Consider the following 13,793-nt stretch of genomic DNA (forward strand, 5'->3'; position numbering starts at 1 on the left):
GTCCTACGCGATCACAGAGAGAGGGCATGCTTCGGACCCCCTCAGTAAAAGAACTCCGATTAGCGGGGTCCAGAAGGCGGGCCTTCTCTGCGGTAGCCCCCGCTCTTTGGAATATTCTGCCCCCGGAGGTGCAATTATCCCCCTCACTCCTGGCCTTCCGGAGGGCTTTGAAGACCTGGTTCTGCCACTTGGCCTGGGGTGGGGAGGGAATACTTCAAGCATGGGGATGGCTAGCCCCATAGAGGCCTGCTGTCTTCAGCCCCAGATCCTTCATCTTCTTGGACTTCTTCTTCTTTTTTAGTAATGTTTTTAAAATTTTTGTGTTTTATTTATACGTATTTATGGTTTTAGGGGGACGCGGTGGCGCAGCGGCTTAATGACGCTGAAAGTTGCTGGCCAGAAATGGTCGACGCTTCAGCGGTTCGAGTCCAGCCTTCGCGTTAAACAGGGTGAGCTCCTGTTTCCTCCCCAGTTCATGTCAACCCAACAGTTCGAAAACTTACGTGAGTAGATAAATGGGGACTCTCACTCCGGTGGGAGGAAAAATGCTGGCGGCGCCTTGCAAAAAAGGAGTTGGGAGCAGTTGCCGGTAAGCGCGAAAAACCGCGCGCACCCGAAAAGGGCGCGAAGCAACGGAAACCCCGCTTCCTGCGCTCGCCAGCTGGGCTCTGCCCTAGGAAGGAGGCTCTGGCAAACCACTTCCGAAAAAAACAGTTGCCTTGAAAACTGCAAGGACTCGTCCAAGCAGTCACTGCAGGGTCAGCAATGACTGAGCGCAGATTAAAAAAAAAAATTATGGTTTTAATGTTTTGTGAGAGCCGCCCAGAGTCCCCCCCCACCACTGGGGGGGAGATGGACGGGAGAGAAATTTAATAAATAAGTTAAAAAAATGAGGGAAGGTTGAAAAAATCAAGGACTCTGAATGAGCCACAGAAAAGAGGCACAGGGCAAGGAAAGATCTTGAGAGGAGAAAAGCAGCAAGTTTGAAGGGGGTCCTAAGGATCACATCAAGGCCTTTGACAGCTATACTTAACTACAGGCTACATGAGGCCTATGCCTGATTTGAGTTGTACATATTTCAGGCCAAGGGCCACTTCCAGCTTCTGAAAGACGTACTGAGGGCTATTTTGTTTTTCCTCCTTCAAGAATTTTTTCCCTGAAAAAGCTCATGCAATCTAAGTAATATGCCAAATGCAGTTTTTCTTCACATAGATAAGATTCTTATAGTCAATGGCTAATCTATAAAACACACTGCATACATGAAACTAATATTAGTTATGAAATTAATTGCACAAATCAAACTGCCAGACACCTCACATATTACATGATAAAATTTGGCTACAATTAAATAGAATCTTTTGAGTCTGAAAGTAATAATTGTAAATAAAACTGATCAGAATGACCAGGAAATCTGGTTAGGTGTGGAATTATTAACTCACAGTGGGTATCATTTAAAAAAAACAACAGTGTAATAAGACATGTCTGACGGTTCCAGTGGCTCCTTCTCTGTATGGGCATATTCTAGTTTCAAATGGAGTGCCCTCTAAAGCTGCTGCTGGGAGTGCACTGAATTGTGCCAAGATTAGGCCTCTCCAAGTTTGGGGACAGTAATTTGACTTAAGTATCTAGTAGGTATGGAAGAGGTGCGAGAGTTACTTAAAAATACATCTTTAAGGAGAGACATTGGATCTGATTGATTACTGGATTATCGGTGTCCTTAATGTGTTGCTTGATTGCCTCTACTGCATGCTCGTGCCCTAGCATGCACACTTGAATTAAGGAAACTTAATTACTCTGGCCCAAAATGAAACAAAGTTATGAGAAAGAACTTTGTTAGACCTGCTGAGGAGAAAAACAGTTTACTATGTAAAGATATCTATCTAGGCACTGGATTTGATCTTACTGACACAAACCTCATGACATAGTATTGTATTTGAAATGCAACATGGATTCAAACATTTATTTTTTTCCAACTTACATCCTGTTTTAGATATTCGGACTGTAATCCAACATAAAGTAAAGTGTGCTTTATTGGGAAACACTTGACTAATCATCCAAAAAACAAATCTGCCTTAATTGATTCTATCGGCTGCTGGATTATCTGTGTCACTAGTATACAATAAAGTTACACTCAGAAAAAGACATCCATAAAACTGTCATCATTAAGTATATTTCCCCTTTACCCCTCCAGGACCAACATTTGTTTAAAACAAAAAGCAAAAAAAGAACGAACTTCACCTGCATGTGTCTTGCTCACTTTCTCTGCACTGATTTTGTTTCCTTTGCCTTTCGATAAACTGTATTCAACCATGTCTCCAAGTTCCAGGCTATCGATATCACCACAGAATTCACTGAAAACAGTCACACAAAAATATACATAAATGTGACCTAGAATGTTACCTCCAGCAGAATAGTTGAAAATTTAAAGTATAATGTTGAAATCAGCCCCACCTATTCAAAAATGTTTTGTTTAGAGTGGTGTTCCCTCAGAAAGCATCAATATTCAACTATTTAAATTTATAGCTTAGAGAAATATGATTTAGAAACAAGTGCCTTAGAAAACCTCCTCTTCTTTGAAGATCTATTTCCAGTATCTTGATCTTATTCAGAAATATTAACATGTACTCTATACTGTGGAGTCCTTGGGGTTCTCTGAGCTTGGTTCTTTTCCTGCAACTGTTTCATTACCTTTGTGTGCCACGGAGACCAACGAAAGCCCTCCAAAATATCTTAAGTAAACCAAAAGACCCAGTAGCACAAGAAGAAAAAACAGGAGTCATCTACAACATATAGTGCAAGGACTGCAACAAACACTATGTAGGACAGACAGGCAGAAGACTAGCAGAGCGCACCCACGAACACCAACTAGCAGTCAGAAGACATGATGAAAACTCCTTAATCTCACAACACATGGACAGATATAACCATAATTTTAACTGGGAAACTGTCAGCATTTTAGACCAAGCAAAATCCAAAAATGCAAGGGAATTCTTGGAAGCTTGGTATTCAGACAAGGCAGCAATTAACAGACACATAGAGATAAACAGCATCTACACACTATTCAAAAGAGACAAAAGACCAGAACAGCTCCTCACCAGCAACTATTACCAAGATAAGCAGCGGTCACCACAGGGCACACAAGCAAGCCGCAAACAATACCCTAATCAAGGAACTACCAGAGGAACAAAACAAAACCTCCAACCCCACCAACACTGGCAGGGCATGCAAGAGTATATAAACAGAGAGCAAACCACATTCCATTTCAACACTGAAGATGTTACCTAGCCAGATAATGAATGTTTGCAGGAAAAGAACCAAGCTCAGAGAACCCCAAGGACTCCACTGTTCAACCCTGAGCTACACATATTTGCTTCCATGTACTCTATACAGTCATGTGAAAAAGTAATGACACCCCATGTAAAGTTTTTTTCTTTTTTAACATATGGGGACATATCAATATTTTATCTTCATTCAAACCATATGTGAAGAATGCTAGTAAGCAGTTTGGTGGGGGTGGAGGGGATAAGAACAAATTCAAGTCTTTATTCTGTCTTCCACACAAAACTTAGTATTAAGCTTCTATCAAAATGGTATATACAGCACACTTTCCTTTAAACTCTCAGAGAAAGACATATGGATATATTAAGTCATGTCCCCATGTATGAGGCTTTACGCGACTTCTACCAAATTTCTCCATTTTTACACAGTGTATATATATTCTGTGTGATGTTTTTACTTATAGAGACCAGCAGGAGAGAGTATCTGATCAATTCTGGCCTATACCAGGACTCGTCAGCCTCAATAATCAACTGCTATGCACACCCAACAAATCCTGATATAGGATGAAACCAGTCACATATTGCTTCCTGGTGGTCTATGTAAATATTAAGTGTCTGTTTCACAGCAGTATGCACATGTGCAAAGTTATTTGAGTCAATATTCCAATCCAATGCTAGCATTAGGAAAAACAAAATAGAAGGGTCATTTTTTTGTAACTAAAAACACAGGCACAGAAGCACTATTTGCATAAAGCAGCATCAATTTTGGACACATCATCTTTGGCTAATTTTGGGAATAATCCCTTCACCCAATGAATATAAATCAATGGGCATTATACGTTAGTGAACATTCACCCTATCCATGACTGGTGAAATTTTAACCATTAAATCCTACTGCATTCCTTCCCTAAAATTTGCATTTTCCTTTCAAATGTTATATACTTAAAAAACAAAACAAAACTGTAGTTTTGAAAACTACAGGGTCATGGTTAAGAGATTCTTTGTGGTAAGATACGTAAGAGATTGTCACAAGGACTCCCTTTTCACATGATGTAGCCAGCCTTTACTGGTATCACTTGCCTGTAATGGAAGAAGATCTCCTTATCGTGATTGGCTGTTTCAATAAACCCAAAGTTATCCTTGAGAGTTGCAACATATCCCAAAAGTCTTTTTGAACTATAGTTTCTACCAAGCAGTCGAACAGAAGTAGCTGTTTGCAACCCAGTTCTCTTTACTTCACAGACTGTAAACTCAACCTGTATGAAAAATGTACCTATTAACAATGATAATGTTTTCTGGAAGGATTAGACAGATTACATGTACTTAAAGAAGAGTTCATCTCTATATATTTCCTGCCTTCTGAAATAAGAACTGTATATGGACCTATTAGATCTTTTCTGACTGTCCCCTCACTTAAGCTTTCTTTTATTTTATAATTAAATTGTCAACAAAGAAAAGTTAAAGGGGACCACTTGCCTTGCCAATTAACTCTACCAAAACAAGAGAGGTATTTTTATACTGACCACTTCTACAGTTTCATTCCTTACTGCTGGAATCTCATTGATATAATTGGAACGTATTAGTAAAATCTAATCTTCATCTACCCTTAATGTAGCTATATAGCACATTTATATATGGCCCACTGTCTATTTCAACTTCTATATGAAAGAATCATAAGAAACATCCTCATTATATGATTGCCACTATTTTAAAGATGTGCAACTAAGAAAGCCCTGATTACAGTTATTAACAATAGTTATACAGAACAAATTACAAGAAAATATTCCAAGAATTAGTTATGAATATATTGCCTTATCTCCTATCTGAGGAGAAGTAGATCCTTCCACATCTTTAGCCTGATAGGGAATAGTCAGTTTTTCTCCACAATCATCATAAGCAATTATTCCCTCTTCAGCTTCCTAAAAGGAAGAGAAGGAAGAATGTCAAAAGTGTTGTTTTTCAATTCATCCAATAGGCCATAATCTATTGATGCAAATGTGGTTTAGTAGCATAACTATTCAATGCCAAGAAAAAAAAATGCAATTCAGAATATTTATTGATTTTTACATTATCTCCATTCTATAACAAGTTACTGTTAACACTGTTAACAAGGATACACTATCAGCACCTCAAGCAAATATACTGTATATTTAGCCTTATCATCCAAGTTATTCAAAGAGTCTGCTTCTGAAAAAATAGATTACTAGTTTTCTTTGACAAATGGAGCCTTAATAAATAAACAAAAACATTATATAAACGATTGTAATGAAAAATCTTTCTTATTCCAAATGACAAACTGAAATATATATTATGTACAGTACTCTAAACTGGTTACTTTACCATTAATTACAACACAGAAAATATCCCTAAAATCTGCATAGCAATTCAATACAACATTACCTATATCATATTGGAGAAAAACCTTAGCCCTACAATATCTGATTCAAGTTAAAGGTACAGAACCAATTTATATTACTGAGTTTTGTACATCCGTTGTTTTATTAGAAGAGTTTCAATTCTTGGATAAGGAATGATTTACCATCAAATCTTTTTTAACTCAACTGTTTTGATTTAAATAGAATTAACTAGTAAAACTTTTCTAAGAGAGCTTCACCATGCTTTGGATCTTCTGCTGTTATACTGGCAACTGCTATTAGGTATACCTATCAAGTAACTATCCAGGAAACATCCACTTAGAAAAGGACAATAAAATGAGAAATGGATTTATTTAGACTAAAGATATCATTATGGCTTAGGTAAACCATCCTGAAATTCTAAGATTGAAGAAATTAAGAATAATACTTTTCTACTTTGCTCTAACTGAATAGTCTGTGGCAACATAATGCTTACTTAAACAAGTATTTCTGACACATTAAATATAATACTGCAAAGTAATTTATTTATAGTACAACACAAGCTATGTACTTAAACTTTTTAAAATTTATTAGTTTGGGGGGGAGGGAAGTATCCTGATCTGAGTTGAAGCTTCTCCATCACCAATCAAATTGCCCATTCTTCAGATACAATATGTATTTATGAGAAGCACAGTTTGTATGTATACATATCAAACACAAAGTTGCAATGAGCTAGAGGCATTAGACAACCTAGATTTGTGGTAATGATGGGGACAATATCACTGTCAAGTTTTCATCATTCTGTGCATATAGGGTGAAACTGAATTAAAACTTTTCAGAAAGGTAATTATACAGATTTAATTAAGGGGAGGAATAGAATATGTTACCTTCTCTTTCCCTTTATTTGGACTAGTGGATTTGACGGAAGTGGCTTCTTTTTCTATAGTGCCAACAAAACGATGATCTGATTGGGTGTGGAACGAAACCGTGCCCTTCGGTAGTTTTTTAATCCTTATAGCATGATTTCTTTGAGCAGACAGCATATCCTGGGGGATGGGGGGAAAGCAAATTATCAACTGAAAAAGCAAAGCTTCCTAAATTCTAAGTAATTACTATTTTACTTACAGGAACAACAGTAAATTCCACTTCATCTGAAATGTGGAGCTGGTTACCATCTAGAATTTCACTGAAGTGAAAGAACATGCGGGCATCTCTGTCAACACACTTAATGAAACCAAAGCCATCCCTCATTGCAGCAATCACACCCTATGAAAGTAACACACAGATCAGTTATCATTATAATAACGAATTCTTAGAGGATATCTATCAAATACAGGGGTAATAAAGGCAGTTGGCCAAATATCAATTCATTCTGATATTCTAAAAGTAGACAATTTAGTTAAACACCTAGGACAAAAACTGTAGTGTCACATAAAACAACCCATACCTTTAGTCATGGAGGTTTATGCTTAATGCCTATGAACACTACTATTTCCACAAGTAACTGTCCTTTGCTTCCTTACTAAGCTCCTGATTTAAGTATTTTTAAAAAGATTCTTTTACTTGTCAATAGACTAACAGCCACTAACATCACTTCAAGAATGTCTCTGGGCCCTAAAGGCATTCTTAGGAAATAAAAATGATTGGTGGCAGTATCCCAATTCTTTGTTTTAAAGCATACACAGCTGACCAGAAAGAAGGAAAATGAACAAGTTGGGATAGTCATGCCCTAGGGTAAGAGAGGTGTTTGCCAATGCTGTTTGTATATCTGATGATTTCAAAAACCCTGCAAAGAAAGCCAGTTTTACTATCCCAACACTATAGATCTAGGCTGAGGCTAGAAGGGCTTTGCTTAATAACGGTTAGCATGTGGTAGAGACAAGTGCCAAAGCAGACTTCCCAATTTGTATTTAATCTCCTAACCTGTGCACTACATCAACTTTCCAGCAGCCACATGTTTTATACTAAGTTCAATTCAGTCCTAATTATTCAGGCCCAGCCATTTCAAATTACACTGTTACTACAGACTCCAGTTAAGATTAGTGAGCTAAATATGCAGAAATACAGCTATGCAAAGAATAAATGGGAGGGAGGGAGGGAGGGGGAGGAAAAAAGAAAGGCATCCATCTCACTTATACAAAAACACATAATGGAGGGGAAAATCCATTAAAAAGCCTGGAGGAAGACATGTAATGAAGTGCCTATAATTCTAAACAGATGCAAAGTGCAATACATATTTTGTGGCAGGGCTTTAATTTGCAATGTAGACGCTTATAGTTAAGTATCTCCAGGCTTCAGTTTTACATAACTTCTGCTCAAGTGCACAGCAACGCTTCCTGAAAGACACTTCCCTACAGAATAAAAGCACCCTGAATTTATAAAGCATTTTTCTGAGCCCATCACTACATTAATCACTATAAGAAATTTGACACCATGATACAATCTTAGCAATGCAGCACATATTATACATTACATTTCCAGTTTCATTCTTCCGGAAACTGCTTACCATTTCTTACTAAGTGCTTACCATTTCTCTAGCCTCATTAGTGACTTGAAAAGTATTGGGAAGAACTTCAATATTAGTGGCTCGTTCCAATTTGTCACGTCGATCTGTTGAAATGTTGAATCTAACGTGGTCACCTTCCAAAAGTGTCACCTTTGATTTTGTATCTTTGTCTCCAAATGGAAGTTCTTTAGGAATCACAAAATCAACTTTTATGCGTCCAGGTAGTGGGTCATTCTAATTGTAATACAAAATAAATTTAGACAGAGCTCTTCTGACCGTACTCTATTTCAATTTTCAATTATTCCCTTTTTTAAAATGTTTTCCCAAATATAAAGCATGATTCACTAGTAATGCTATCACCATATCTATTTTCTTTTACTCATTTACATGGTCGACCAGTCCTTCACAGTATACATTTAGAGCTATAGCATTCTGAATAAAAATTTTAACATTTAAGAAGCTGTTGTTACCTGATTTTTGTTGGGTACTTTTGGAATTACTTTGGTTACAGTTCCCTCAAAGTGTTCAATGCTAATATCTTCAAAAATAACAGTTCCTTGAGGCAAAAGCCTTACATCAGTTGCAACTTCTTTACCCTATTAAAATAATATTAAGAAAAATGATCAACCCCATGCAAAAAGCAGAAAGCCCAGCAATAAGTCACATGTATGTATATAACCAATAAAACATTTAAGGAAGCCCCTTTAATACAATTTAAGTTTATGAAATTTACTCTTACATTTCTGTCTTTGATTGTGAACTCCACATCATCACCAGGCTGTAAGGCTTCTAGGTCACCTTTAAATTCACTATAGTGAAAGAATATCTCCTTTACAACATCACCTCTTTCAATGAATCCAAAGGCTTCCTAAGGGAAGATCACAATTATTTAGCCAAGATGCCTTCAAACATTAATTGAGATATCTGACTAAGTAGCTTTAGTCACTAATAATCAAAGAGAAGATGAGTTTCAAAAAGATCCACAGCTAGAAAATGTGTATATATCTCTTATCTATAATATGTGTCTCAAACTCAAATGAACTTGGGGGGCTACATTACATAAAATGCAATAATCAGTGAGCAATATTCATACACATGCACAAATGTAACAAATATGAAATATTAATTTAATAAAATCATTAAATATTAACTATTAATTTAAAATGTTGCCTACAGTGAAAAAGTAAAATACTGTATCACCATGGTTGTAATCTCTGACCTGTCCATGTCCCTCACCTGTGTTCTGCGCACGCACACGCACAGTGTCAACTAGCATGGACAAATGGCAAGTCAGTGGCAACATTACTTCTGCACCAACCACATGCTGGCACAGTATCTGCAGCAAGGAAGAATAGTGGCAGTGGAGACCAGGAGCCTTCAGAGCCACCCCAGTGGGATTTGGGCTCTGGCAATACCATAAACTTCTAATCCATCACGGGTTGCACAAAAGAACACAGTGGGCCATGTGTTTGAAACCCCTGACCTGTCAATCTTTATAAGACACATGGTAAAAGGCATAATGGATGCTTTCTTCGGTGCAATATGATTTATTCCCAAGCAAGGATACATAGGATTCTGTAGCTTTAGAAGAATTAGAATAAAAAATAAATTCTCCTTCAAGTGTCTATGGTTTTATACTGAAAGTACACATATATCAGAATGACTTAGTTCTATTACTTGTAACTGAATTTAATAAAGTGTTCCTTACCTTCATGGCACAAACTACTCCTTGACATCGAGCTTGTTTCTTTTTCAAAAGCATAATATTACGAGCACTTACAGCACCAGTACTAGGAAAAAAGAGTAAACTAAAATTATATAAAGATGAATACAATTCACTTACTTTACCAGCTACAGAGAATACTTCTTTAATTTTGTATGCAAAAACCTGATTTAGAAACACATCTCCTTATGTTGTAACATAATCTTCTTAAAAAGGAAATCCTACTGTTAAACCAAGTCTTTATCTTAAAAACCAACAAATGTATTATGAAATAACCTCTTTTGGAATATAGTATAGTTAAGCAAAGCATTTTAAGTTTAAAATAAAATGCTTGTGTTCTGGGAGGTTTTTTGGGGGGAAGTCGCAAAAGATTCTGTTTTATTCTCAATTTGTGAACCCTTTAGAACTATCCATAATTCTGCAATACTGTGGCCTATAGTGTGATATGATCTTCATCTATATCCATTAATAAAGATATTCTGGGTAAATAAGCAACATACAAGACCATGTACTTCGTAGTAGTGCTAACAGCAATGATTTCAACCAAATAACTACTATACCTGTTGATCAATTCCACACTTGGCTTGAACATATTTTGGCCCATTTCACTTCAACTCATTGATATTTTGGGGTTGTCTTGCATGAACTGCTTCCTTCAGGGCATGCCACAACATTTCAACTGGGATAATGTCAGGACTTTGACTTAGCTGTTCCAAAAATATGAAATCCATTGTTCCTTCAAAGACAGAGAAGTGTCTAGATCTTGAGGCTGCAAATCATAACCCACTGCCATGCTTTCCAGCTGGGATGAAATTCTTTTGTTAGAATGCAGTACAGGTAGTCCTCACTTAACAACCACAATTGGGACTGGCAACTCTGTCATTAAGCGAGACATGTGACTGTGATGGTCTTATGACCTCACTTCTGCCACGATCATTAAGCAAATCACCCGCAGTTGTTAAGTGAGACATCACGTGACTGCAACCTGCAATTTTACTGCTGACTTCTCCTTTGATTCTCATTGGAAGCTGGCTGTGATGCACACAAATGGTGATCAAGTGATGGCAGGATGCTGCAATGGTCATAAACCCTTGCCGGTTCTGAAGTGCATGAATCTTGATCATGTGACCGTGGGACACTGCAATGGTTATAAGTGCAAGAACCAGTCATAAAGTTACCTTTTCGGCACCATCATAACTTTGAGTAGTTGCTAAACAGGGCAGTTGTTAAGCGAGGACTATCTGTATTTCTCATTAATGCTTAAAAGTTTCAGTTTAAATAACCCATAGGATCATCCAGGTGATTGTTGGCAAATATGAAGGAAGCAATGTGCCTTCTAGAGAGAAATGGCTTCCTTCTTGGTTTCTTCCTGGGCACACCACTCTTGTTTAGTGTTTTCCTTACAGAGGATTTCATAAACACTGATATCACACAATGCAAGAATGGCCTGTAACTCCTTTGTTGTCACCTTGGGGTTCTTTGTGCTCTCCTGAAGTACTATATGCCATGCTCTTATGATGAGTTTTGTTGGATGGTCACTCCTGTGAAGAGTAACAATGGTATTGTATTTTCTCCATTTGTACAATATCTGCTTGACAGATTTGTACAATAGCATAGTCTGATAGACAGCAGTCTTTGATAAAGATTCTGTAGTCCATTCCAGATTCATGAGCACTGATTTCCCTTTTTCTGAGAGATCTGCAGAGGTATCTTCTGACTGGGGCATACGTCTGGAAGAGCCTTCTCCGATCATGGCAACCTGGGTCAGGAACAGCAGACTTCGATGATGGCAAATAGCATTTGCGTTTTTAATTGGAGAGGGCCACTCAAACTGACACCTGAATGTCATCTCATTGATTAGAACCATTGACTCAACCTACTTCATTAAGAGAGCTGGCTAGGGCAGGGGTCAGCCATCATCTTCTACATAGGGGCCTGAGGCCATGCCACTGCCATTTCCTCCTCCTCGTCCTCCCCCTCCTCGTGGCTTGCTCTCACCAGCACCAGGCAGAGGACTTGTTGTTCCATCCACACTCAGGTGGCTGGTGAACCCATCACCAAACAGCCACCTGAAGAGATGGTGAGTGCTCAGAAGAGCAGCCAAATGGACAGCCACTCTCTCTTTCTTTCCCAGGCTGGGTGGATATATTACTGCAGACTGTAAATTGCCAGCCCCTATCCTACAGCTTTATATACCTTTTTCAATGAAGAATGTTGCCTCACTATTTTCAATACAAATATGACATAGTACATAGTTTGGGGTACTATGTGTTTACTCAGAATCTCTTTATTCATTAGTAAGACATATATGAAGCTCTAATCAGATTTTAAGTCAAAATCCTGCAGGATTATAGACAGTTCTTAAGGGCACACAAACTTTCTCTCACAACTGAACCTTGGAACAAAACAGTTATATCCTATGATTGGAAAGCTTAGAACACACTAAACAGACTGTTCAACCTCAACAAATACATTTTGAGTTTTCTAAGTTCATAAAACCCATTCATTAGACATGAATACCAGCTCAGTGATTTTGGGCCAGACATTCTTCCAACAGGGTTGTTGTTGTGGGAAAGATAGGAGGCAGAAGTATTACATAGGCTCCCTTGAGTAATAATAATGCCGTGATAAATTTATTGTCCTATGTTACATCAGATATTATTTGTTGCTCCAACAAATTAGCTAACCATATGAAGATGTCATATTGCTACAATGTATTTGTTTGAAAATTATATTCTAATTTTGCATCTAACAAAAACAAGAACTATAGACCAAGACTGAGATTACCTGTGAAAGGAAACAGACAACAAATGTGCTTTATCAATTTAATTACTGTTCCAAAATTCCAGTATCTCAAAAAGATGAATGCGAATAAAAAGCTGTTTCAAAGTTTGTTAACCAAATTTCAGCTAAAAATACATTTTTAAGAAGAAAACTTAGCATTCTAGCTAACAAGGATTTAGTATAATGCAAAATATCAACTTACTGTTTATTTGTATCAATAATAAAGTTTATTTTATCTCCAGTTTCCAGCTGAACATTTCCTTCAACATCTTCTGGGGTGTAAGTTAAGTAGAATACTTCCTGTAAATTATAATTTGGTTACATGAACAGTTCGCTATCATATTTAAAGTGAGAGAAATTATAATCTTCAGGTTAGTTTAAACATGATTTTTGGAACATAGGAAGTCAGAAATGTACCATATTAGATTTAGAATTTTATGAAACAAAAAAATAACTCACAGTGAAGTTGTTCGCTAATAACTTTTCTACATTAATGTTTTAACTGACCTTATATTCTAATCTGTAGTTATTTTTCCTAATAATATTTCCTAATAAGTATGCTAAAGTATATGCATTTATACATCAATTGATTAATAAGCAATTTAAACTTTTTAAAGCAGATACATCTTTAACTGTCTATTTTGGTAAGTATTTTAGTTTAAACCATACTGGAGGATCAGTGAAACATTTTTTAGTAAATACGTAAGTTTTACCCCATTACGTTCGTAGCATACACTCCCTGTTGGACTCTGACCCGGGGCAGCTGGAGACTTACTCTCTAAGTTGTGAGGAACAGCACACACAACCTACCAGTCAAAAAAAAAAAAAAATCCATTGCTAATTACTTCCAGAGGCAGCATTATGCATCAGACTTCTATAACACACTCAGGGATGCATTTAACAGGTAACCCACAACAGTATGCCATGCTGCAAAGCTTTTATCTTACAGCATTTTTATTAACTGTAAGAATTGTTCCTGGTTAGGTAAATTTCTTAATTTTTATGTGCTTGCCAAAAGAAGGAAAAAATATATTTGAGAAAAATATTTTAATGCAACTAAGGAGAGGCATGCTACATTCAACTCTGTCCTTATGTCTGACCACAGCAGATGGAAACAGCATGCATTATTTTTTTAAAAAACAAAAAAC

General features: G+C 37.0%; 1 protein-coding gene across 8 annotated transcripts in view; it reads right to left on the minus strand.

Moving 5' to 3' along the window:
* Positions 1-13,793, minus strand: part of CSDE1 (cold shock domain containing E1) — a 43,444-nt gene that overhangs the window by 17,185 nt on the left and 12,466 nt on the right. For 7 of the 8 annotated variants that reach the window (XM_007434673.3, XM_025170828.2, XM_007434671.4 and 4 more), the window contains 11 exons: positions 13,359-13,451; positions 12,848-12,945; positions 9,847-9,928; positions 8,878-9,006; positions 8,609-8,734; positions 8,160-8,372; positions 6,758-6,898; positions 6,520-6,678; positions 5,090-5,197; positions 4,359-4,534; positions 2,239-2,351 (listed from right to left, as the gene is read on the minus strand). In XM_007434673.3, the coding sequence (XP_007434735.2) occupies positions 2,239-2,351; positions 4,359-4,534; positions 5,090-5,197; positions 6,520-6,678; positions 6,758-6,898; positions 8,160-8,372; positions 8,609-8,734; positions 8,878-9,006; positions 9,847-9,928; positions 12,848-12,945; positions 13,359-13,451 (1,438 nt within the window). The remainder of the gene's footprint in view (positions 1-2,238; positions 2,352-4,358; positions 4,535-5,089; positions 5,198-6,519; positions 6,679-6,757; positions 6,899-8,159; positions 8,373-8,608; positions 8,735-8,877; positions 9,007-9,846; positions 9,929-12,847; positions 12,946-13,358; positions 13,452-13,793) is intronic. The other variant, XM_007434670.4, reaches the window with a different exon arrangement.

The sequence above is a fragment of the Python bivittatus genome, unplaced genomic scaffold, assembly GCF_059951505.1.
Source record: "Python bivittatus isolate LINGU-HERP-01145 unplaced genomic scaffold, Pbiv_v1 ctg000700_np1212, whole genome shotgun sequence".
In the NCBI taxonomy this organism is placed as follows: Eukaryota; Metazoa; Chordata; class Lepidosauria; order Squamata; family Pythonidae; genus Python; species Python bivittatus.